The sequence below is a fragment of the Protopterus annectens genome, chromosome 3.part0 (assembly GCF_019279795.1).
Source record: "Protopterus annectens isolate FY-2018-M chromosome 3.part0, PAN1.0, whole genome shotgun sequence".
Lineage (NCBI taxonomy): Eukaryota > Metazoa > Chordata > Ceratodontiformes > Protopteridae > Protopterus > Protopterus annectens.
In genome coordinates, this window is record NC_056731.1 from 1,896,122,634 (window position 1) to 1,896,145,537 (window position 22,904).

The 22,904-nt window shown below is 39.7% G+C and overlaps 1 protein-coding gene across 1 annotated transcript in view; it reads right to left on the reverse strand.

Annotated features, from left to right (window-relative positions):
* The window catches only part of SLC9C1 (solute carrier family 9 member C1), a 3,253,894-nt gene that overhangs the window by 516,963 nt on the left and 2,714,027 nt on the right, over positions 1-22,904 (reverse strand). The window contains exon 19 of the mRNA XM_044066060.1: positions 8,011-8,136. Coding sequence (XP_043921995.1) covers positions 8,011-8,136 — 126 coding nt within the window. The remainder of the gene's footprint in view (positions 1-8,010; positions 8,137-22,904) is intronic.

Sequence of the window (22,904 nt, forward strand, 5' to 3'; positions counted from 1 at the left end):
ATATGAAGACAGACATGATTGAGCTTGCTGATTATGTGTCCCAGGCAGGTATGTCCCTAGCCGTAAGCAGCATTCTGCCATCACCCAGAATGATGCCGCAATAGAAACAGAAAATGATTGACTTTAACAATTGGCTTACTTTCTGGTGTCATTCCAGGGGGATCCAGTGCCTGACAGCCTGGGAAGATTTGATCGACAGACCATGATGCTTTGCCAGAGATGGCCTGCATCTGTCTCACATGGGCTTCAGGCTTCTGGCAAAGGCTCTTACCTCCCCCATAGAGCCTTTTTTAGGAAAAGTCCTGAGGTCAATAAAACCAACATAAAAATTTCAACAAAACACAAATTAAAGGTCATGCTGCTAAACGCTAGGAGTCTAAACATGAAACTGCACTCATTGTAAGCATTCTTAACCCTGGAAAATGCTGACATCTGTGCAGTCGCAGAAACATGGTTCAAAGATGCAGAGAGAACCCCAGCCTTACCTGGTTACTCATCCTATCATACATGCAGACCCCAAACTGTGGGCAGTAAAGTCAAAGGAGGTGGAGTTTCAATATACGTTAAAGACATAAACACCTCCAGGCTAGTCAAACAGTATGATACACAGGAGACACTCCAGGTGCAGTTAACCATTGACAAGACCCCTATTTAAATCATAGCTAGCTACTTGCTCCCAAATTTGACTCAAGATGCCCAGTCCACCTACTTGGACCTGTTTGACTCTATCAAGATTCAACCCTTTACCTTGATCCTGGGTGACTTTAACTTCCCAAACATATATTGAAAGAACTACTCATGCCATAACACAGATGCCCAGAGATTCCTTGATTTTGTCAATGCAAATGTCTTGGAACAGCTAGTCAGTACCCTCAAAAGAGATGATAATAGATTGGACTTGGTATTAACCAACATGAGTAACCATTGCAGCATCCGTATAGTATCATCCTCTATAGTAAGATCCGAGTATAAAGTGGTCACTTTTGAAGTCTCCATCTCCCCAACCCACCTCTAGCTAGGATCAGACATAAAACCTTCTCCAAAGCTGATTACAGCCTCCTGAGGGATGGTATAAATGGCTTCCCAGTCCCCTATCCCTCTGTAGGAACTGGCACCAATATCCAAAACTACACCAAAGCACTGTACGAGCATTTATATAGCTGCATGGAATCAGGAATGCTCGACAGGACTAAATCATCCTCTGCAAGGAATAGTAAACCTGTCTGGTGGACATCTGCAATAAATAAACTCTATAACAAAAGGAAAAAAATTGCTGCCCAGAACCAAGAAGGAGAATGTGTCCAACTGGAAGCAATGTCTCCTTAGCCTCAACAAGCAAATAAGAGCACTAGTAAAATCCTCCAAAGCAAACTTTGAGTCCAAATTGACCACATCTACTTGAGACAATCATAATGCCTTCTTCACATATGTCCACAACCTCAAAGGAAGCACCCAGATCTGTTCAGAAATGGTGGTCAAGGACACCACATATACAAATGCTGCAGATATAGCAAACTTGCGGGCTGACAGATTCAGTGAAAACTTCACCTCCCTGTCCCGCCATCAGTAAATCAGGACATTCCCAGTACCTACCCCCTTCTCCTTATATCTAGGGAACAGGTCATCACTGTTCTCTCAAAGGCAAAAAATACAGCATTCCGTGGGACCCGATAACATACCAGGTTGCATCCTACGTGAACTCAGGCAGGAGCTTGCAGTACCATTAGGCACCCTATTCAACCAAAGCCTGAGTACCAGCTTCATCCTAGCTGAGTGGAGGACGGCCACTGTCATCCCTTTACACAAAGGTGGGGTGTCCACCTATCTGGGAAATTATAAACCCATCAGCCTAACTAGCTGATCTGCAAGGCCATGGAATGGATTATCATGGACCTAATTAACAAGAACACTGGCAACCTCCAAACACTTTATCCCACACAGTTTGGCTTCATCAAGGGGAAGTTATGTCTGCTAAATTTGGTCGACGACTTTGAGACAGTCACCAAAGCCATGATTGAGGAAAAGATGGTGCACACCGTCTAACTTGACCTGGCCAAAGCCTTTGACACTATTCCCCACTCGGGCATAATAGATAAACTCTCTCAACTAGGCATCAATCTGTATGTTACCAGATGGGTAGCAAACTGGCTAACTGATAGAACCCACCTAGTCAAAATAGGGAAAGCAACCTCAAACAGTAGACCCGTAACAAATGACGTACCCCAGGGTTTGGTCTTGGGGCCTCTGTTATTTGGGATATACTTTTCTGAGGTGAAGGCTAAAACCAGTGGGCTATGGCTGACCAAGTTTTCAGATGACTGCAGGATGGGTACTGTGATCAATTCCCCTAGTGATGTAGAAATCTTTCAAGAGGGTCTCACTCAGACAAATAACTGGTGCCAGAAACATGGCCTCAAGCTGAATACCAAAAAATGCATCATCATCCCCTTTGGGGAGAGTGACGTCCCCACAAATTATCACATTAATAACAATGTCCTAAGCACGTAATCAGTTGTGAGGGATTTGGGCACCCAGGTTGATAGCAACCTGACTTTTGACCACCATGTTGCTTCCGTTGTATCAAAAGCCTTCTACATGGTCCACCTCATAATTAAGGGTATCTCATCCAGGGACAAGGAGGTCATAACATCCCTGTATTCTTTCCTTATAAGGCCCATTATTGAGTATGACGCCCTTTTCAGCAGCTGGAGAGACCACAGAGGTTCGTCACCAGGAGAATACAGGGCCTCAAACATCTACCATGCACAGATAGGTTAAAAGCCCTATCCCTCTACTCAAGTTTCATACATACTCCTCAGAGGTGACCTCTGTCTGGCATTAAAGGTGATCATGGACCCACCTTGATGGGACTGCTGCATATCTGCAAGTCAAGCTCCACTCGAGTAACTCACACGCGCGGCCTCAACCTGGTCTGTGACATCAACAGGACTTGTTGTCAGGACAGATTTGTGTCCATGTATGGAATAGACTCCCTTTCCCTATCAAGCAGAGTACCTCTTTACCCCATTTTAAGTGCAATCTGGATAACTGGATGGGAAACAGAAAATATACCCCTGGGATTCCACCTGTGTCCCTGCTGGACCGGGGCATCAGGTGCTGACTTGACTAAACATGGGCTAAACTCTTGGCTAGGTTTATAAAGGCCTCAGGGCCAATAGTCTAGTAACCTCCTATGATGCTATGATCAAGGGAAGAGACGTTTACTGTTGCTTTTGCTAAATCTGTTTTCAATGTGCAATGTGTAATGTTTATTACTCAAGGTTAGCAAGTTCCAAATTTTTAGATATTACACTCAACCTGTTCAACAGTTACAGATCTCTGACGTGAAATTATTTGGATGCCATTTACTTCTGCAAAGACTGTGCATGTTGACTGACATTGGTGGATTGTAATGATGGAAGTCTGAGTGGCTTTTTATGGTTGAAATGTTCTGAAATGGGTAGTTCTGTCATTATTGTTTTATACCATATGTTTCATTGCTTACTGCAAAAATGTTCAAAACTACAAATTTAAAACACATTGCCACATGGTGCTGTATTATACAAGGAATATAATTTAATGCAATCAGGAAAGTGAATCAAAGACCAAATTTATGTATGCAGTTAGGAAGTTGCTAGAATAACAGGATTTGTGTTAATATAATTTTTCTGAAGGATATGTATCTGAAATTCAAATGTATGTTATTATTTAGGGCTTCAGTCCTTATTGATTTGCCAGAAAACCACAAATATTATTAAAATTTTATTTTTATTTTTATTTTATTTTACATTTGTTGACCGGGATAGTCCGACTGGATGCATGTCCATTTTCAGCGGAGGCCCGGGGAGAAAAGCTCCAAGGGTAAGCAGATACAGCATTACATAATACCAGCATTACATATTACAGATTATTTACAGAGATTACATAAGTAAGCAAGTTAAACAAGTTCCACAGGTTAAAGTTAGCCCTGAGCACAAGTCAGGATTAAATTAAATTACACAGTAAACTGGTTAACAGATTTTTACACATTTGAGTTAGCCAGGCTTGATACATTGACATAGCCAGTTAAGTGACAAATGTTGTTTGAGTCTAGTTTTAAATTGACCTAAGGTGGAAAGTAAGGTACTATCAGCTGGAAGTGAGTTCCAGGATCTACTTACAGACTTTGCAAAGAGAGAATCACCAGCTGTGTTATTAATTTTGCTAGTCTGAATTAGTAGTTTGTTAGAGGATCGAAGCGGTCTAGGATTGTTATAGGGGGTGATAATATTTTTAAGTGCAGGAGTATTGTCCGGATTACAGAGGATTTTATAGGCCATAATCAGTTGGTTATACTGGATTAGGCTAGGTAGTTCAAGCCAACCAAGCTGATTTAGATTGATGCAATGATGTGTCCTAAAAGGCAGCCCAGTGGCAAACCTGGCAATGTGGTTGTAGCAAATTGAGAGTTTGTTAAGGATAGTCTTGTTCAAATTCGAGAGTAGAGGGGATGCATGCAGAAGGGTTGAAAGAAGGTGAGAGCGAGCTATGGCAATTTTAGCTGGAGGGGTTAGGAAGGCTTTTATTCTGTAAAGTGACCCTAGTTTTTTATTGATGGTTTTGATAGTTTGGTTAACAGACCAAAATTATGAGACCAAAATCTGGACATTCTTTGAAAATCTGGATAGTTGAGAGGAATTCCCATATAGCTTAGGCTACTACAGGAGTGATCAATATTAAGAATATCTAGCAGTATCTCCAGTACAATATAAATGGATATTGAAAATTAATTTCCCTGTGTTTCACCATGGCATTTCACACTATAGCTCTCAAGAACAATTGCATCTCTTTCAGTTATGAAAATGTGAACATAAATATCACAGTATGAATAGTAAGTGTCAAACAAGTATTAATTTCTTTACTGCAGTACAACTTAAGTTAACAGCCTTAGTGTTATTGTGTTAATTACTCCTTGCCCTTTCTAGTGTTATCTGTTATTAGCTGGTGAGTCACTTAGTTAAAGAAGCCAGACTCCTAAAAAAGTTCTGGATGCCATAAGCAGCTATGGGTATTAACTGGAAGTTTACAAAAATGACACTACATGCTTGAATGAGTTAACCTTAGGCCCAAACAGTTGTCCCATCATAGAGAGCATTAATAAAGGATATCTTGAGATTTCCACAAAGCTGTAGACATTAATCCAGGCATGCTGGTGGACAGCAATGCCTGTGATTTATGACATGGCATCAACCACACTAGAAATAAGGCACGCAGGCACATTTGATGAGGCAACCAAATGTGTATTCTCTGATTTTTAGTCTTATGCAGATAGGGACCCACGAGAGGGTCTTGGATAATTCCTTTATCAAGTCTCTCTGAAAGCATAATAAATGAGCTAAGTAGTTAATTGCCCTGAGAACGAAGGTCACTGAAGCATATAGCTACTTTCCAAATCTGTCCAACACCCTGGACTCTCTGTTAGGATGCTGGACAATAAAGCTCTCTTCAGCGAGTTCCTTTTTGGTGGCCACTACTACCACAATGGAGTCTACCACTGGCCCCTATCTCCAGAAAGGCCTGTGTTTTGGGGAAACAATAATCTTATTGAGCTTCCAGGGGATAGGTTCAATCACAACTGGAACCTTCCACACCCACTCTGAAACCAGGTCTACCAGTTCATCGTGGAGACGCACTACCAAAGAAGTTGATGGGAAAGCTCCAAAAGCCTTGAAGAATACAGATTTTTGTGTTAGGGAGCATCAGTGGACCACCTCCTTCGATCTACCTTAATAACTGCAGTATCTCAGCAAAGGAGATGTCTTCAAGTTGGGATCTGAGGAATTCATCCCCCTGAATAAAATCTTTGGTGAGGAACTCCTGAGGGGAGTCCTCATGCCTGCTTTTGCATGCATGCTTTTGGAGAACCTCCCCAGTGAAATGTTCTGAAGAAAACTCCAAAACAGATGGGGAGTCCATGATGTGGACTGCCTCAAGGCTTTGATAGACTAGCTGTCCTGACATGACAGGAAGAGCAGAGAGAGGACCCAAAGAAACCTATGGGGGCGGGGGCAGGGACAGATCCTAGTGGGGAAAGGATGCCTGTTTTCAAGACTGTGAGAGTACTCAGTCAAAGGTTTTGAATGCAAACATTGAGACACGTCCCGAAGCAGCCCTGGTAATTTTGAGAAACCCAACAAAGGCAATCTCTGAGAAGCCATTCAATTCTGCTTAGAAGGCAATATCAGAGCTAAGCTGTTGAGAGTCAAAGTGCCGAGAGAGATGGATGGATCCAAAAGCTTCAGAGTTGACCCCAACGCCAAGTGCTGATTGACCCCTTTGCTCTGAGACCCATCGAGGTCCAAACTGGTCAAAGTCAAAGAGACCAGAAATTTAGTTGGAGTCTAAAAGATCCAGACTTTAGGATATGCTACAGACATTCCTCAGGGTCCACTCAAAACCAAGGCACTGAATCCAGTGGTCAGAATTAGTGGAGAGGTATGGACAACTCCAGGCACTTCAACAGATGTTAGGACTGGGAGAAGCCCCAGCTGGATCTGGTTCCTCAAACTTCCTCGTCATTCTGTCAACATTTGCCTCAGACAGGCTCCTGGATGACTGCACCAATCTCAGAGAAGAGAACGTAGATGAGGATGCGAAATGGACACCCTTTGGAAAGATCTCTCCTGCAAGAAAGAAGATTTCAGCCTGGGACTAACATATTTTGAGGATAACTTGGGCCATGGGAATGGAGGACTGTGAGACCTGACCCTGCTGGGCTTCCACACTGAGGCTGGATCTGATGGCTTGAAAAGTTTAGGAGCCAGTCCTTGAAGGGCCCAACAAATCAAGGGAACCTATCCTGGAGTATTCTATTTCCTGATGTTTCTCTTTCTCCCATTCCTTGTCTTTCTTTTTTCCTTTTCTTTAGAATTCTCATCTTTGATTTTTTTGATGGCTTTGTTTGAAGAGTGGGAAGAAGAAGTAGAAGAAGAAGGAGAAGGAGAGGAAGAGGAAGAAAAAGAAGAAGAAGAAAGGGAGGGGTGGACTCCCTCAACAGTGGCTGGGAGAAGCCCCTTTAAGTGAGTTTGGATCACCTGCTGGTCAAAGCTCTGGATCTAAAAGCAGGATGAGCAATCGCCTTCCAGGTGTCTGGCTCCTAAACAATCAATACATTTTAAAATGGGTGTGTTGGACAGGTATTTGATACCCACAGGAGACATGTTTCTTAAAGCCTAATGGCTTGTCTGTCATCCTGAATGTTAACAGCCCCAAACACCAAGGAAGGCAGCAGTAACTAACTGCAAAATTTCACAATACTACAGTAAGCTGCCAATAGATGCAATCTAAAAAACTAAAACTAAAGCTACAAGTAATAACAAACTACAATAGGAAAAACGAAAAATCACTAACTCCCTAACAAGACAGAGAGAGAGAGACTGTATCAGGCAGGAAAAAAAGGCAAATAGAAAGACATTAAAGAGATTATCCTGCATCAAGGCAAAGAAAGAAGGAAATAAAGGAAGTCACTTACCTCCACCTAAACCTTTCACACTCACTGAGCCATGAGATCCATGTCTGTAATGTTCAAGCGGCAAATGAGATCTGAGATAAATCAGTTTACAGAGGAGGTTATGGGTAAGGAGAAGAGGCTATGCCTTGGATCCAGAAATCTGTAGAGTGCCCAAAGTTGGATCCAGTCAGATCTGAAGACCCAATCTATTGAGGATGGATGGAAAAGACAACATCAGTTTAAGTATTTATTTAAATGGAAAGTACATTGAGACTTATAACCAACTCTGTATCAACAGCAGTGAAGAATTTTACAAATTTGTGAAGGCAATTTTATTTTTTTAGACAGTTTCAGTGAACCCTAGTTTACCCAGCTGTGCTACTACTCCTGCTTAATGACGATATCATTCAAAGTTGCATAATTCTCCCTCAGTTAAATGAATGTACATAGCAAGGAGGCTTCTCTGTTTATAAAACTGGATCAGCACATCTTTTCTTACATGCTTGCAGTATATATATTACCTTAAGGTACTGAATTTCATTTTTTGAGTTTTCTAACCATGGAACGCTTCCTAGAAGATCATCTGCCACTGGTGGAGCAATAGCTAAAGGAAATGAGGATAGCTTCTTCATTTTTGCTTCAATCATCTAGACGGAAAGAAAATAATTGCTATAATATCATGTTGCTTAGAAAATTAACATTAAACTCAACTTTGCTGTAATATCATATTATATATATATATATATATATATATATATATATATATATATATATATAAAATTATATATGGATCTGGTACATTTTGTCGAAAGCACATTTCGCTGAATGTCATTCCACCAAGACCAAATTGCCGAAAGCACAAATCGCACAAAACTCATTTCGCCGAATTTAATTTCACCAAAAATAGTAGTGGCAGTGTATATGCCCTTTTCCCCACTGTAGAACAATCCTGAAGTTAGAATATATAGTTGAAGGGGTGTGGGGGGTGTAGCCCTCCACCTAGTTTGATTAAAAAGTAATCACCCTTTCAACAGAAAGTGCATAGTATAATTCAAGCTAGTTAGGGGGCTATGCCCCCCACACCCCCATAATGTTGAGGCTGTGCCCCCCATAGCCCCCCAACTAGATATTCTAACTCCAGGATTGCACTACAGTGGGGAAAAGGGCATATACACTGCCACTACTATTTTAGGTGAAATGAAATTCAGCGAAATTAGTTTTCAGCGATTTGTGCTTTCGGCAAAATGAACCAGACCCATACATATATATATATATATATATATATATATATATATATATATATATATATATATATGGATCTATTTAAATTTGGTGAACACTACTTTTGTTGTCATGAGTAATGTCGAATCAAATTGATCAGCATTATGCATGTTGACACACTACTACACATGCACCAATAATTAATTTTTAGCATATATAAAACTTAAAAAAAAAAGAAATAAAGAAAACATCATTTTTTTACAGGGGGCAAGCCCTCCTGTGACCCAATATCCCCTGCTAATTATATATTCCAACTCCAAGATCACACAATCCCCAATGAAAAGGGTATATTCCTCTGCCATCATCGATCTGACACACCTATATATATATATATATATATATATATATATATTATATTATATTATATAAATATATATATATATATATATATATATATATATATATATATATATATATATATATATATATATATATATATATATATATATATATATATAAATATATATATATATATATATATATATATATATGTATATAAATACACACACACACACACACACGCACACACACACAAAAATATATTTTAAATAAACAAACAAAGTCTCTCCAAATAAGGAATCACGGACTGGAAATAGTGTAGCTCTTTTGTCTCTATAATCAAATACTTCAGAATAACAGAAGTCATTATAGAACAGTTTAAAAAGACAAACACCCAAGTCACAGTCACGTTCGAAAATTAACCAATTACACCAGAAGTCTCATATTTCTGATGTTTTTTTTTAATATACTTAATACTAACAGTGCCATTGTGGCCAGCAAACAGGTTATTCCCTAATCTAAATGAACAATAAGCTTCTTTTATTTTCAGTAAGTAATTTACATCCCCTTGTTGTAAAATTGCACAATCAATTTGATAGAATACAACAAAAGAAAACATCTTAAAATTGGTACAATTCTTATTTTTAAAATACCATTGTTTCTGATTGCTGGCACATGCTCATACAATCTCTTTGATAATTTTCTGTTTTACCATCATAGTATGCTTCATTTATGTCACAGGTTGCAAGCTACACAACTTCACTGTTGTTGCAAGTACATTGGTGTTTAGCCCCATATAATACATTTTTGATACAGTTGGGGAGAGGCTTCAGAGCATTTTATTTATTTTTTTGTCCAGGAGAGTGGGAAGAGCCCCAAAAAACAATGCAAAACAAGCCAAAAGGTAAATAAATAAAAAGGGGTGAAGAAATCTACACTCTAACAACAGCAAAAGACTACCAGCAAAACATGGGGCCTTGAGGGGGGAAGCTACTGCAACAGTGATTTATTAGAACATCTACTGTTATGGTAAATCTTACTTCCACGACTGTGCTATGTTCAAACATAGATAATTTTTGTAATAGCCTAGGCTATGTGGGTAGATTACCATAGCTTAGGGAAGAAAAAGGAAAAGGGGAGGAGGCCAATAAACTAAGATTCCAGGAGCTCCTGAAGAATGGTCCTAGCAAAGAGTGTTCTGGATCTGGAGTGATTTGTACAAGCATGTACCTAGGACCACGCTGGCATCTCTAGAATGCTTCTAGATTTCACCCCTTTCCAGAAAGCCACAAAACTCTTGTGCAATGGGTTGTAAGGCTGCCTGGAAGTGGCTTATTATGGTGAGTATCACAAAAGGCAATAACATGAGACAACCACCTAGAAATGGTCGTTTGAAAATGGTTATCCTTTCCTTTTACCTTAATAGGAGACAAACAGCTGATTAGCTTTCCTGAAGGCTCCAGTTTTATCTATGTAATAGCTGATCTATAGTGTGAAAAGATCCTATCTCCATTGTTCTTAGGCTCAAGAAAGAAAACTGGGAGATTGATATTCTGGCTTAAAATAAACTCTGAGACCACTTTAGGAACAAAGGTAGGATATTTTTCTCAAATAAACCCTGTTCTTGTGGAAAGAAAGGTAGAGTTAAGATCTTTAACTCACATAATCTCCTTGCAGATGACAAAGCAGTGAGTAAAACAATCTTTCAAGTTAAAAAAACTCAATTCTCTCTCAAACTGGTTCAAATGGAGCAAAAGCAAACTTCTTAAGCACAAAGTGCAGATCTCAAGAAGGAGCCATCTGCTTCTATGATGGAAGAGTATGTAACATCCAAATTCAAAAATTGTTTAACTTGAAGATGGTTAGAAGGGGGATTTAAAGGCAGATAAGCATAAATGAATGTCAAATGTACTTTGACAGAGGACTACAAAAAGAACCAGAAGCAAATGAGGAAAATCATTTTGTGAGAAGGGATCAGAGACTTCTGAAAGCTGATATGAAAACTCAGACTCTGAGTAGAAGGTTCTGCATAGTTGTTAAAGATCCTTTAGATCCAGCTGAAAAGATAACATTTTAAACTTCAAAATCTTTACATAAGGGCTTAGAAAAGAAAGATCCAGTGCAGACTGTGATGTCCCTCCTCTGGGACAGTGATCAAGGAGCCTCAATCCTCACCACTGACACTGGTGGGGAACGTTCACTGCTAGAAAAATAGGCACACACAGTATTTTCAGATGCAGCTCTCTGCACCAAGTACAATTTCCCTTAAGAGCACACAGGGAATTCACACTCCAGTTCTGGGGCTGAGCTTTCTCTCCAGGCCCCACTGACCACTATAGAGCTGAGTCCTTAGCCAGGTGTTCCAACCATGTCCACCACCACCCTTTCTATGAAATCAGTGCTCTCAGTGTCCCTGTTCAAAGTAGCTGTGACACACTCTTTGTGAGATTTGATTTTCACAGACACACACACACACACACACACACACACACACACACACACACACACACACACACACACACACACACACACACACACACACACACACAAACCTGGGAAAGGCTGGCACTGTTTATCCACTCTGCTATCTCCCCCACAGATTATGAGGTAAATTTGCTGCCGCCAGAACACCCAAAACCAGCTACTTTAAGGCTCTTACCAGGGTACCAAATTACACTTAGTAAAACTAATACTTATACAAATGGTAGTATTTAACCAAGCAGCAAACCTTTCAGGAACTTGGATCACAGTGCCCCTAAATAAATGCAAGTATTCTTAAAGGTTAAATATTTTCTAAAAGATCAGTCACAACGAAAGGTTTAGATATATTTAATAATAAATAATAAAGAAAACATGAAAATATTGAATATCTATTTACAATAAACACCAGAATTTCAATCACAGGAAATATAAAAAAACAACATCGATGGAAAGACTCAGACAGATACAGAAAAATACATTTAGCTGATCTCACTATATTTGTCTACCTGACTGATTAATTACTGTTTCCTAGTTTCTTACTAAAGCAAGGCAAGATGAAAGTGGATAAGTGTCTTGTCAGGTCCAAAAACAGAGTACACACCTCACGCCTCTCACTAGTATTCAAATACAATTTCAGTGCTGGCTACAGAATGACATCACATCAGGTCACCTGACTCTGTGGTTCTCCCACTATCCCCTCACTAGAAACTGATTCAGTATCCCACACTGATGTGTCACAATACACACATAGAAATTTAGCTAAGGTTTATTACAGCATCTGGAAATTGTAAAACAATTTCAACACTTCCACCCTTCCTGCAGAAATTAACAAGCTCTTCTCTGGCAGCATTCAGACCTGTGCGATAAAATATTTATGGCTTAAACCAAGTCATTTAATTTTAGGCTATTTTTCTTAAGGTTAGCTGGGCTGAGCTTAAACAATTCCCTTACGGTATCCTATGTAAAAATGTATACATTTTATCAGTTACAACAATACAGTCTGATGTACATTTATATTTCTTTTCAGTCTAGCAGGACCCACTGCTGATACATTTTTAATACAAGCAACCTTACAAATACATTTTAACACAAGCATCTGTACAAATCAGTTTGATATTCAAATGACATATAATTATTTACAAAAACCCCAGCTAGCTATGCTGGCATGTATTACACAAGTACTGCCCTACGTCCTCTGGCACAGTTGGCACTACTTCACATCATCACACAGGCCTCCAGGATCCTTCTGTTTTGTGAACTAGACAATTTTTTGATTAAAAAAAACTTTCCTATGAGTTTAGGGGACACAGGCTGTATAACTCCCTGAACCATCATGTGTTTCAGGATGGGAGGTAGAAAGAGAGTTCTTGTCACCTGGATAAGAGGGAATCCCTTAGAAAAGGAGAAGGAATTCCCATTGCCAAGTGTAGCCCAATGGATTACATACAGAACCCAGCTATCTGAGATGATCTGATGCCACAAGGGTTAGTGAAGTGTCAGAGACATGGAAATGCTGCCAGGAGGGGAGGAGCCTGAGCAGGCAGACAGTCATGCCAACTGATTGCACTGTCCTTAATTATTAGAGTTTTTCCTTTCTTAATAATGCCTCCTTTCCATTACTTTTTAAGCTATGTTTACTGGCTCCTTGCTGCTTAAATTGCTTACTGGAGAAGGAAGGTGAGGAGAAGGGGACATTACTATTTGTTCTGAAAAAGGAAGGCTGAAATTTTTCAGTCACTTCTTGAATTAGTCTACCAATTTCATTGCACTCCTTAAGTACCTTAGCTGCAGAAGGGCCAAACAGTCTCTTTCTCTAATAGAGAATTTAAAATCTCAAATGTAATATCATCAGGACATTTTTGAGAATAAAGCCAAGTAAATCTCCTCATATCTCAACCAGAAGCTGCAACTCTGTTGGCAGAATCAGCTGCATCATAGAAACACTTTAAAATATTTTTAGTGACATGAGAAACAGCTGTCACAGAAGCATTCAATGAATTCTTTACCTCAGAAGGAAGGAGGGTCAACCATTAATTTCTGCATATTCTCAGAAGATAACATTAACATACAAACTTGACATTTTAAAATCCTGACAAATAGAATACCAGAAAAATACATTTTCTACCCCAAACTTATCCATTGCTTCCCCATCCTTGTCAGGGGCAATGGAGCTAGCAGTGATAACCTGTTTAGCAGAAGCAGATATGGATAAAGAAATAACTGTTGGCTCTGCCACGGCATTAGAAAACAGGTACTTCTGTGTAGGCTGACCATCAGGTAAGGTAGAAGCAGTAAGAAAAACATTCCCGAAGGCAGGCAAAACAGGAGGGATAGCTGTAGTTTTAGCATACCTCTCAACCTCTTAAGGCAAGAAATGTGGACAAAGCCAAAAATAATAGGGACAAAGGCCCAAAAATAGCAACAGAATTTCATTATTGCTGTTTTAAACTTAGTTGCTAAAATAACGGGTTTTGCATTACCATGCATTTTCTGAAGGATATTAAGTCTGAAACTTAAATAAGTGTCATTATTTAGTAACTTCAATCATCAATTAATTGCCAGAAAACAACAAATTTTATGAGGGGGGAGACTAAAAATATGAGTCAAAAATCTGGACATTCTGTGAAAATCTGGCCAGTTGAGAGTTATGATTAGGCATCCTTAACTGTAACAATTCATAATGCATTTTGTGCCACTAAACTTCATTCTGGTCCCACTGAAAAAGTACAATTGCTTAAGTCCTTCATGCCTGTAACAGTAGATATTTGAATTTCACACTGTCTAGCAGCATGTAGGTTTACTCCCTGTACAAGCCCACACTAGCAGCTTTCCAGAGCTCAGAATTCCCTCCTGTGACTCAGTGTGATGGGGATTGGCTGTCACAGGAAGTCAGTTGTTCACACTTTTATTACCGAGTAGGAAGAACCAAGAAGGGCCAGAAGCAATAATTGCCTGAAATTAACCAAATTCACAGCCAAAAAAAAAACAAGACAAATAACCAAAATGAACCAACAACACAACAAAGTTGGATACCACTGAACTATATACATATATAAAATAAGTGGGATGGTGGGTGGTGCTGCTACTGAGATAGTGTGAAATATGGACATCTGCTGTTGCAGGTAAGTAGTGTTAAGGTAATGTTGTTAAATAAATATTTTAGTCTCTTGGCAGTTCAAAGTATAAGTCTTTTATTAAAATAGAAAAACACACGTGCGGGAGACAGTACTCAGACAGTACTCAGAAAGTCATGTCTCCCCGAACAAAGGATTTCTCAGATAATATATAGAAAATCTTATCTAAGTAATACATTTTATCTATGAAACCACTGTTAGCATCCAGTAATATAGCAAGACAGTACATTTCATCTATTAGACCACTATCCTATATCCAATAGGAAAATGCCAAGTCAGTAGAAAATATATTTTATATTTATCTATATTTTGTTCTAAAAAGGAATAAGTTTCCATTCTGGTATATGGCTAGTAAGAAACAGTGCGTCAAGTGAAGGTAATCGCCACTTCAAGAAGTTTCTTCCCAGTACTTTTCCATGACTTCAGGATACCTTTACATTCATGTGGACCAGCCTAACACACACATGCATTTAACCCTTTACAACCTTTACAATCATCTCTTTGATGCTGAGAAAGCATCACACCAGAAACTACTTTTCAGAGACCAAAGATATTTTCATACATTTTGCCAAATTCCTCAAAAAAATTTTTTTTCATTTTTATTTTCCACAAAACCTTCATCAGTACACTTGGTAAATGGCATATTTTCAAAATTACTGACATGTACATTTGCAATGCAATAGACTATCAAGATGCAATGAGCTTAGTTATTAAAGCGTTGCCTAAAAATAGAAGCAAAAATAAGATTATAATGATAATAGCAATAAGCATGATAAACTTCAGAATACCACCACCCCATCCAGAAAATAAGTTAGCGAGCCATGCCCACTGAGAGATATCCGCCTCCTTGGTATTGGATAGCTCAGCAACTTTTTGGATAATTTCCAAATGACTACATATAGCGTGCTTGTTATTTGGAATAAATGTACAGCATTCTTTGTGCATAAGCATGCACATACTCCCTTATGATGCAAGCACAAAGTCAAGCGCCATTCAGTTCTGCAACACCACAGCACACACAGCACTCAGGTCCACAGTTATTAAACTTACAGATTCAAAGGTCACATTACTGAGTATTTCTAACAGCTTAGATAACTTTCGTAGCTCCCATATTGCTTTTGGAGCTCCATAAGCAGGAAGTATACCAGCCCCAGAAATAACATCGTCACCCATGTCCATATGAGAAAGCCCTTTAAAGGCTGATTTTTCTAAATCATGATGGTAAATCCAAGATGCATCAGTTTTACCAACTGGATTTTTTATAGTCTGCGTCTCCCTGATATTCCTGATCTTTCTGCTGGGCAAATCGGTTGTGTGTCGAATAGCTGGAACAACAAATCTGACAAAACAGCTGCCATCCCAATTGCTTGTGAGCTACCTGTAGGCCTTTTTCCCACAAACAAAAGAATAACCTTGTTCTAATGCATATACATATGGCTTTGAGTCTTTGTTATTTATTGTTGGGTGCCTAAATGGGCTAAAACTATTCGAAATTTCATAAATAGGATCATCATGAGTCACATTCTGTGAAGGGCCCATCACAATGTTCCTTTGGTTTTAATTCTACATGGCTTGCAAATCAATGTGATATTACTTCTGCTATGTTGCACAGTTCAGGTACCACTGTGCTGCAAACAAAAAAATACTTTGAAATTATCCTGCAGTGGGAGGGCTATAGGTTTAGTTCTTGTTTTTATCACTCCTCCCCTTTTTAGTAATGCCTGTCGAGTCTCTGAAACATTCAAAGGAAGTACTAAGGATGGAATACCAATTGAATGTCACTGCATAAGTCTGGAGAATAGCATTAAATGTATTAAATGAAGGATGCCAGTTTATGACTCTTTGTTTATGCTTAAGTGCTATGAATCTGTGCACTATCTTATAAAAAAAGATGAACAGTACTTACACTCTCTGCAGGAATCAAGAAGTGTAGCAACACAACAAAAATAATGGTTGCAGTTTTCAAGGCAGCAATCACACAGGAAGAGTGGGCTGGGCAGGGTCAGAATTGATTCTCGCAGATGTCCAGGCACAGATGAGGTTTGTGATGACTAGTTCGCTGCTGTTGCTGGATGACAAATTCTCCATTGGCTGCATATGTTGTCTGTGTCCTATGAGTGGCACTTGGTCACCTGACTCAAGGGAAATGTCCTCCTCCACTGGTCTTTTAACATTAGTCATCGCATCTTTCTTCCAACTCTCTGTTTTTTCATCTGGTATGAGAAGAGAGTGGTTCATCATCTGACAAGGCCTCAGCAGCAGAGTTGAATGGAATGGGTTGATTTCCTTCATTTGGGACTGCTTTTTGAACATGGGAGATGTGGATCCAGGTTGGAGACCCTTCAAGTCTAATGGCTGTAGCTGTGGTAAGCAGGACCAGGAAAGGGCCTTTCCATCGAGGCTGCAAAGCATTTCTCCTGGAGAAGGATTGAATGTACACCCAATCACCTGGTTGAGCATCATGTGTCATGTCTGGATCAGGCTGGATCTGGGTGGAGAGTACCTGTGAATGGTAGTGCCAGAGAACTGAAATAAGAGTCTTGCAATAATCAAACAGCACAATTGCAATTCTAGACTAGTTGGAAAGGGTGTGGCTGGCATTCTCATGGGCCTTCCCATGAGGATTTCATGTGGAGAGAACTTTCTAGGTGCACTAATTGCAAGTCAGAGTGTAAATAACACTGAAGGCAAGGCTTCTGGCCATTTCAACCCTGTTTCTGCAGTGAGTTTAGCTAATTCAGTCTTTAACATCTAATTAACTTGCTCAATCATTCTTGAAACCTGAGGCCTATGGGGACAGTGAACTTGAAGATTGATATTTAATATTTTGAAAAGATGCTGCACCACTTGGCCAGTGAAGTGGATGCCTCTGTCAGATTGTATATTACAAGGAATCACAAATTGGGGTACTAGTTCATACGCTAACTTTTTTGCCACCGTAGCAGCATCATTTTTTTACACATGGGTAAGCTTCTAACCAACCAGAAAAGTTTACAATAACCAATACATATTTAAACTTTGCACTTGGCGGTAATTCAACAGAGTCCCACTGAATACTTCAAAAAGGTCCTCATAGTTTTTTAATATGCTGCGTGGGAACAGTAACAGATTTTGACACATTAAAAGAAAGACATATTACAAGTGTTTACAAGATACTGAATGACTTCTGAAGGATAAGGGGCAAAGCAAGCTGTCAAAAGTTGTTTTAAAAATGCATTTTCCCCATATGGGATGGCAAATGATAAGCCCATGTCATTTGAGGTAAAAACACTCAAGAGGCTACTAACCTTCCATCCAGATGGTGACAAAGTGAGTCCGGGAAATGACAGCAGCTGTCATGAATCCACCTTACCCTTTCAGAGTCTTCAGCTTGGTTTTGGAAATGCAACACATCAGTTAATGACACAGATACATCATCAGTTTTTAAAGGCTGCAACAAAGAAGTCTGAACAGGATTTAAAAAGGCAGCCTGTCATGCCACTCTGCCTGCAAAAGTATTTCCTATTGTTTCAAAGGTGGAGTCAGGCTTATGAGCAGCACACTTTATAACAGCAATTTCTGCTGGCAGGAGCAAAACATCTAACAGTTCTTGAACAAAAATAGCATTTTTTATGATTGTCCCAGCAGAAGTTGGGTATCCATGCTCCCACCACAAAGCCCCAAAATCATGAACAACACCATAACAATAGTGGGAGTCAGTATAAATTGTGACATGTTTGCTCTTTACTAACTTACAAGCCTCTGTGAGAGCCACTAACTCTGCTACTTGAGCTGAGACATCATTGCAACTGTCCAGTTAACAAAATAGAGTCTTTACTACAGACAGAGAAAGCGGGTGTTAACTGCTCATCTTCTCATTGTATACAAGATCCATCAACGGACAGAATAAGGTCATGATTCTGTAGTGGTGTATCCCACAAATCAGGCCTAGGAGGAAGCACATTGTTAACAACACAAACACAATCGTGGTTTTCCCTCATCAGCAGTCAGAATATGAGAGGCAGGGTTTAAAGGAGGACACCTAATGATTTGCAAAGAAGGGCTATTAATCAATGCAAGGTCATATTTAGAAAGCATGGAAGCAGGCAAGTATTGTGTCTTAGTTTTCAGTAACAAAGCCTCAACAGAATGTGGTACTACACTAAAAGTATTATGGCCCTGAGTGATAACTGCTGCCATGTCTACCAAATGGGCAGCTGCTGCTACCGGTCTCAGACAAGAGGGAAGGGCAGCTGCTACTGGGTCGAGGCTTGTACTACAATAAGCAATTGGTCTGTAACCATCATTCCTTTTTTGAGATAACAATCCCAGTGCTACCTTATTGAATTAGCAACAAAAAAAGTAAAATACCTTAGAGTAATCGGGCAATCCTAAAGCTGGTGGAGTCAAAAGAGACTTTAACTGAACAAAAGCTTGTTCATGACTTTGCTGCCAGGGAAGTGCCTCACGAGTGTCCTTTTTAAGTAATTCTAACAAGGGTTTTATTACTTCAGCATAATTAGAAATTCACTGCCTACAGTAGCATGCTAGCCCAAGAAACCCCTGAGTTGTTTTAATGTTGTTGGCCTTGATGCAGTTTGAATGGTGGTGATTCAGGAGGGTGGAATATGTTGTGTATTTTCAGAAATTAAATGCCCTAAATACTGAATCTGTGGTTGCTAAAGTTGAAGGTTAGATTGATTTACTTTAAAACCTAACTTAGCTAGCTTAGTCAGTAAAACATTAGTATCGGTCTGACAGTCAGACAAAGAATTAGAAGCTACAAGAAGATAATCTATGTACTGTATTAGTGTGGATTTGCAAGGCAGTTGCAGTTTGTCCAATTCCCATTTCATTTCTCTGGAAAACAGTGTGGGTGATTCAACATATCCCTAAGGCAAGCGAGTCCGACTGTATTGCTGCCCTATACAGGTAAACGTGAATAGATATTGATTGTCTGGATGAATTGGAATAGAAAAGAATGCTGAGGAGACATCAATAACAGAAAAGGTGGTAGCTGATAGAGGAATAGAGCTAAGAATTGAGTACAATGCCCCTTTTGGGATGTACCTTACCAGACACCTGCAGCAACTGGAAAGACCCCAAAAGTACCTCACCAAGAGGATCAAAGGGCTCAAACAGATGCCATATGTTGCCCGGTTAAAGAAACTCCAGCTCTACTCAGTGGCATACCGCCTGCTCAGAGGTGATCTGTGCCTGACGTATAAAGTCATGTCCAACCTGGAATTAATGGACATGCTGCACCTCAGAAAATCCAAATCCCATCGAGCTACGCACTCGAAAGACTTGAACCTCAGCACTGAAATAAATAGGACATGCTGGAGGGACAGATTCATAACCCAGAGGCTCCCTTCACTCTGGAATAAAATCCCAGTCCAGGTTAGGCAGAGTCCCTCATTGACTCTCTTCAAGAGGAATCTTGATGAGTGGACGGGAGATCGTAGGTTTACCCCGGGTATCACTTCTGTGTCACTGTTAGACAGAGGCACAGTATACTAACCTCGAAAAAGGGCATAGCAAAATTAATTTAAAATGGGTGGCGAAAGCCAAACACACTCTGGCTAGGCTTATAAATGCCCTAGGGCAGATAGCCTAGTATGAACCTATGAACCTATAAGAATAGTTGCTGGGTTGGGAACAACAGGGAAAGCTGGTACTACTACAACATTTACAGCTCTTAAGTCCTGCAAAATCCTATAAGTGTCTCTGCTCAGTTTCTTTACAGGCAAAATAGGTGTATTACAAGGACTTCTAGTAAGCACAATGATACCCTGTTGCAACAATGCCAAAATGACAGGCTCAATTCTAGCTTCTGCCTCCTTAGAAAGTGGATATTGTGCCACCATAGGTAAGGGTTCATTTGGTTTTAATGTAATGTGACTTGGAGTGGCATCCTTAATAAGACCTACTTCATCTTCATGCATTGTCCATAACTGCCTAGGAACCGAATCTAATAATGCTGCATCTAGTGTTTGAAAAAAGGACATCTTAATCCAACTGCTGTGGGGTAACACACATTTGGATGGGTATGGAGTTATCAGACACATTTAAATACACTCCCTCAGGTGTACAAAATATCATGCATTGCAGTTTACAAAGGAGGTCTCTTCCTAATAGATTAGGAGGTGCAGAGGCCCCACAAGAAAGACCTGTTTAGCTGTCAATGGCCCAAGTTGAATGGGGACTGAAACAGTCTCAGGGTAGTCTAAAGGGACTCCTGATATGCCTACCCCATGAACCAGAGTGGTCGACAAAGGAAGATTTTGAGTAGCTGATGGATTTAGCATGGATCTAGTAGCCAATGTGTCTATCAAAAAAGGAACATCAGTATCTTGAACTTTAATATTGACAAAATGGCCTTTTTGCTTGACAGGTACCAATGGAAATAGCTGCAATTCCTGTTCATGGCTGGCATAGGCAGTTTGTTGCCAGGTTGGTGGTTGCCATATGGTAGTCCATGTAGGAGGTTGCTGCTGTTGTTTGATAGCCTGTGAATAAGGAGATGGAATTCTAAAATGCTTAGTAGCTTGTGGCATTGGTGCTACTGGCTGCAGAAAAGAACAATCATCTCTCCAATGGTCACTTTGCCCACAGTTAAAACTAGGTTAGCGTTAGGACCCTGGGGGTCTGATTTCAAGCTTTAGAAGCCTGGGCATTTGGGAATTGTGGAGGGAATACTGCCTGTATTTGGAGAAACCTAGGTCTGTTTCTTGCCCCTCTTCCTCCTCTATTTCTACCTCTTGAACAGGGGAGAGCAGTCAACATTTAGAGCTGTGCATTAACTAATTGCTCTTGCCATTCTTTTTTCTCATGAGTAAGGATATCTACTCAGTACTGAACTTGAGTCATGGACTCATGGAGCCCTAGGTTTGGCCAGTTTAAACAGACTTTTTCTAACTGGTCATGAATAGAGGGAACCAATACATCTACAAAGGCATCTTAGAGACCATTCACTGCTGGCCCTTCAGTGGGCTCAGGGTACCTAGTTGTACTAATTTATTGATCAGTTTATGTGTATAACAATGTCAAATGCTGAAGTTAAATCTATATAAATTACATCACAGCACATTTTTCATTCATAGCTGTTATATTGTTATAGAACATCATGTTACAGGTGTTAATAGATCTGTTTTCAACAAGTGCATGCTGATATATGGTTTCAAGTCCCAACCTATCCAGTTCTGACAGTAACTTAACCAATATTACCCTCTCCATTATTTTTCCACAACATGAAAGTAGACTTAAGGGTCTAAATGACTTTGGGTTTGTCCTACTGCCCTTTCCCTTAAAAACAGGTTTAATATGCGCATGTCTCCAATCTTGAGGAATCCCCCCATATTTATATGACCTAGTGAATAATAGATATAATGGTACTGTAAGTTCTTGCTGAAGTGTTTTCAGGTTATTGTTACTAATTTTGTCTTCTCCCTGTGCTTTGTTTGGATCCAGTTTGCGAAGTTCTTTTTCAATATAATCTAGTCTGATTCCAGTATCTGGGGTTACCTGTATGTCACTAAGACAACTTACCACCCCTTTTGTGGAGCCAAACTGTTTTGTAAATATATTTATAATCTGTTGCGTCTGAGAATAAATTTTAGAATCTGCACACAGTTTATCAATTTGTATGTCTTTACTCCTTCCACATCTTATGTATCTATAAAAAGGTTTCCTGTTATGCTCAATATCTTTATATAAATTTTCTTCAAATTTTTTGATGGTAGAAAATCCTAGATCCTTGGTGAAATGTTCTGAAAGAAATTCCAGTATCGATGGGAGAGTAGCAGAAATGGAGTCCAGTCCCTTCAATAAGGACCAAATATTAAATCTTCTCTACTTACATTTTAAAATAATTTTGGTTGATTGTTTTTGAAAAGAAGTAATTATATGATCTACCTGTGAGGGCCTCCCGGCATCTCTGGCTATATTTAAAAATGGAAAAACCACATGGTTAATTTTAGGGACAGTAGATCCAGTAGAGGCATTGCAGATGGGTGACTCAGAAGATCCGGACTGAGATCCAGCATTTAGTGTGAGTGTAGCAATTGAGGCCAAATGAAGAGAAACCAAATCTGCTGGGCCAGAATGAAGCAGTGAGGATCACTTTGGTCATGCCTTTCTGAATGAATTCTCTCAGGAATGGTATTGGAGAGAATGCATAGAGGAGACCTAGGGGGCAATTGTGGAGTAGGGCATCTCTTGGTGACTGTCCCCATGGAGGGATGAAGGTGAAGTAACTACTT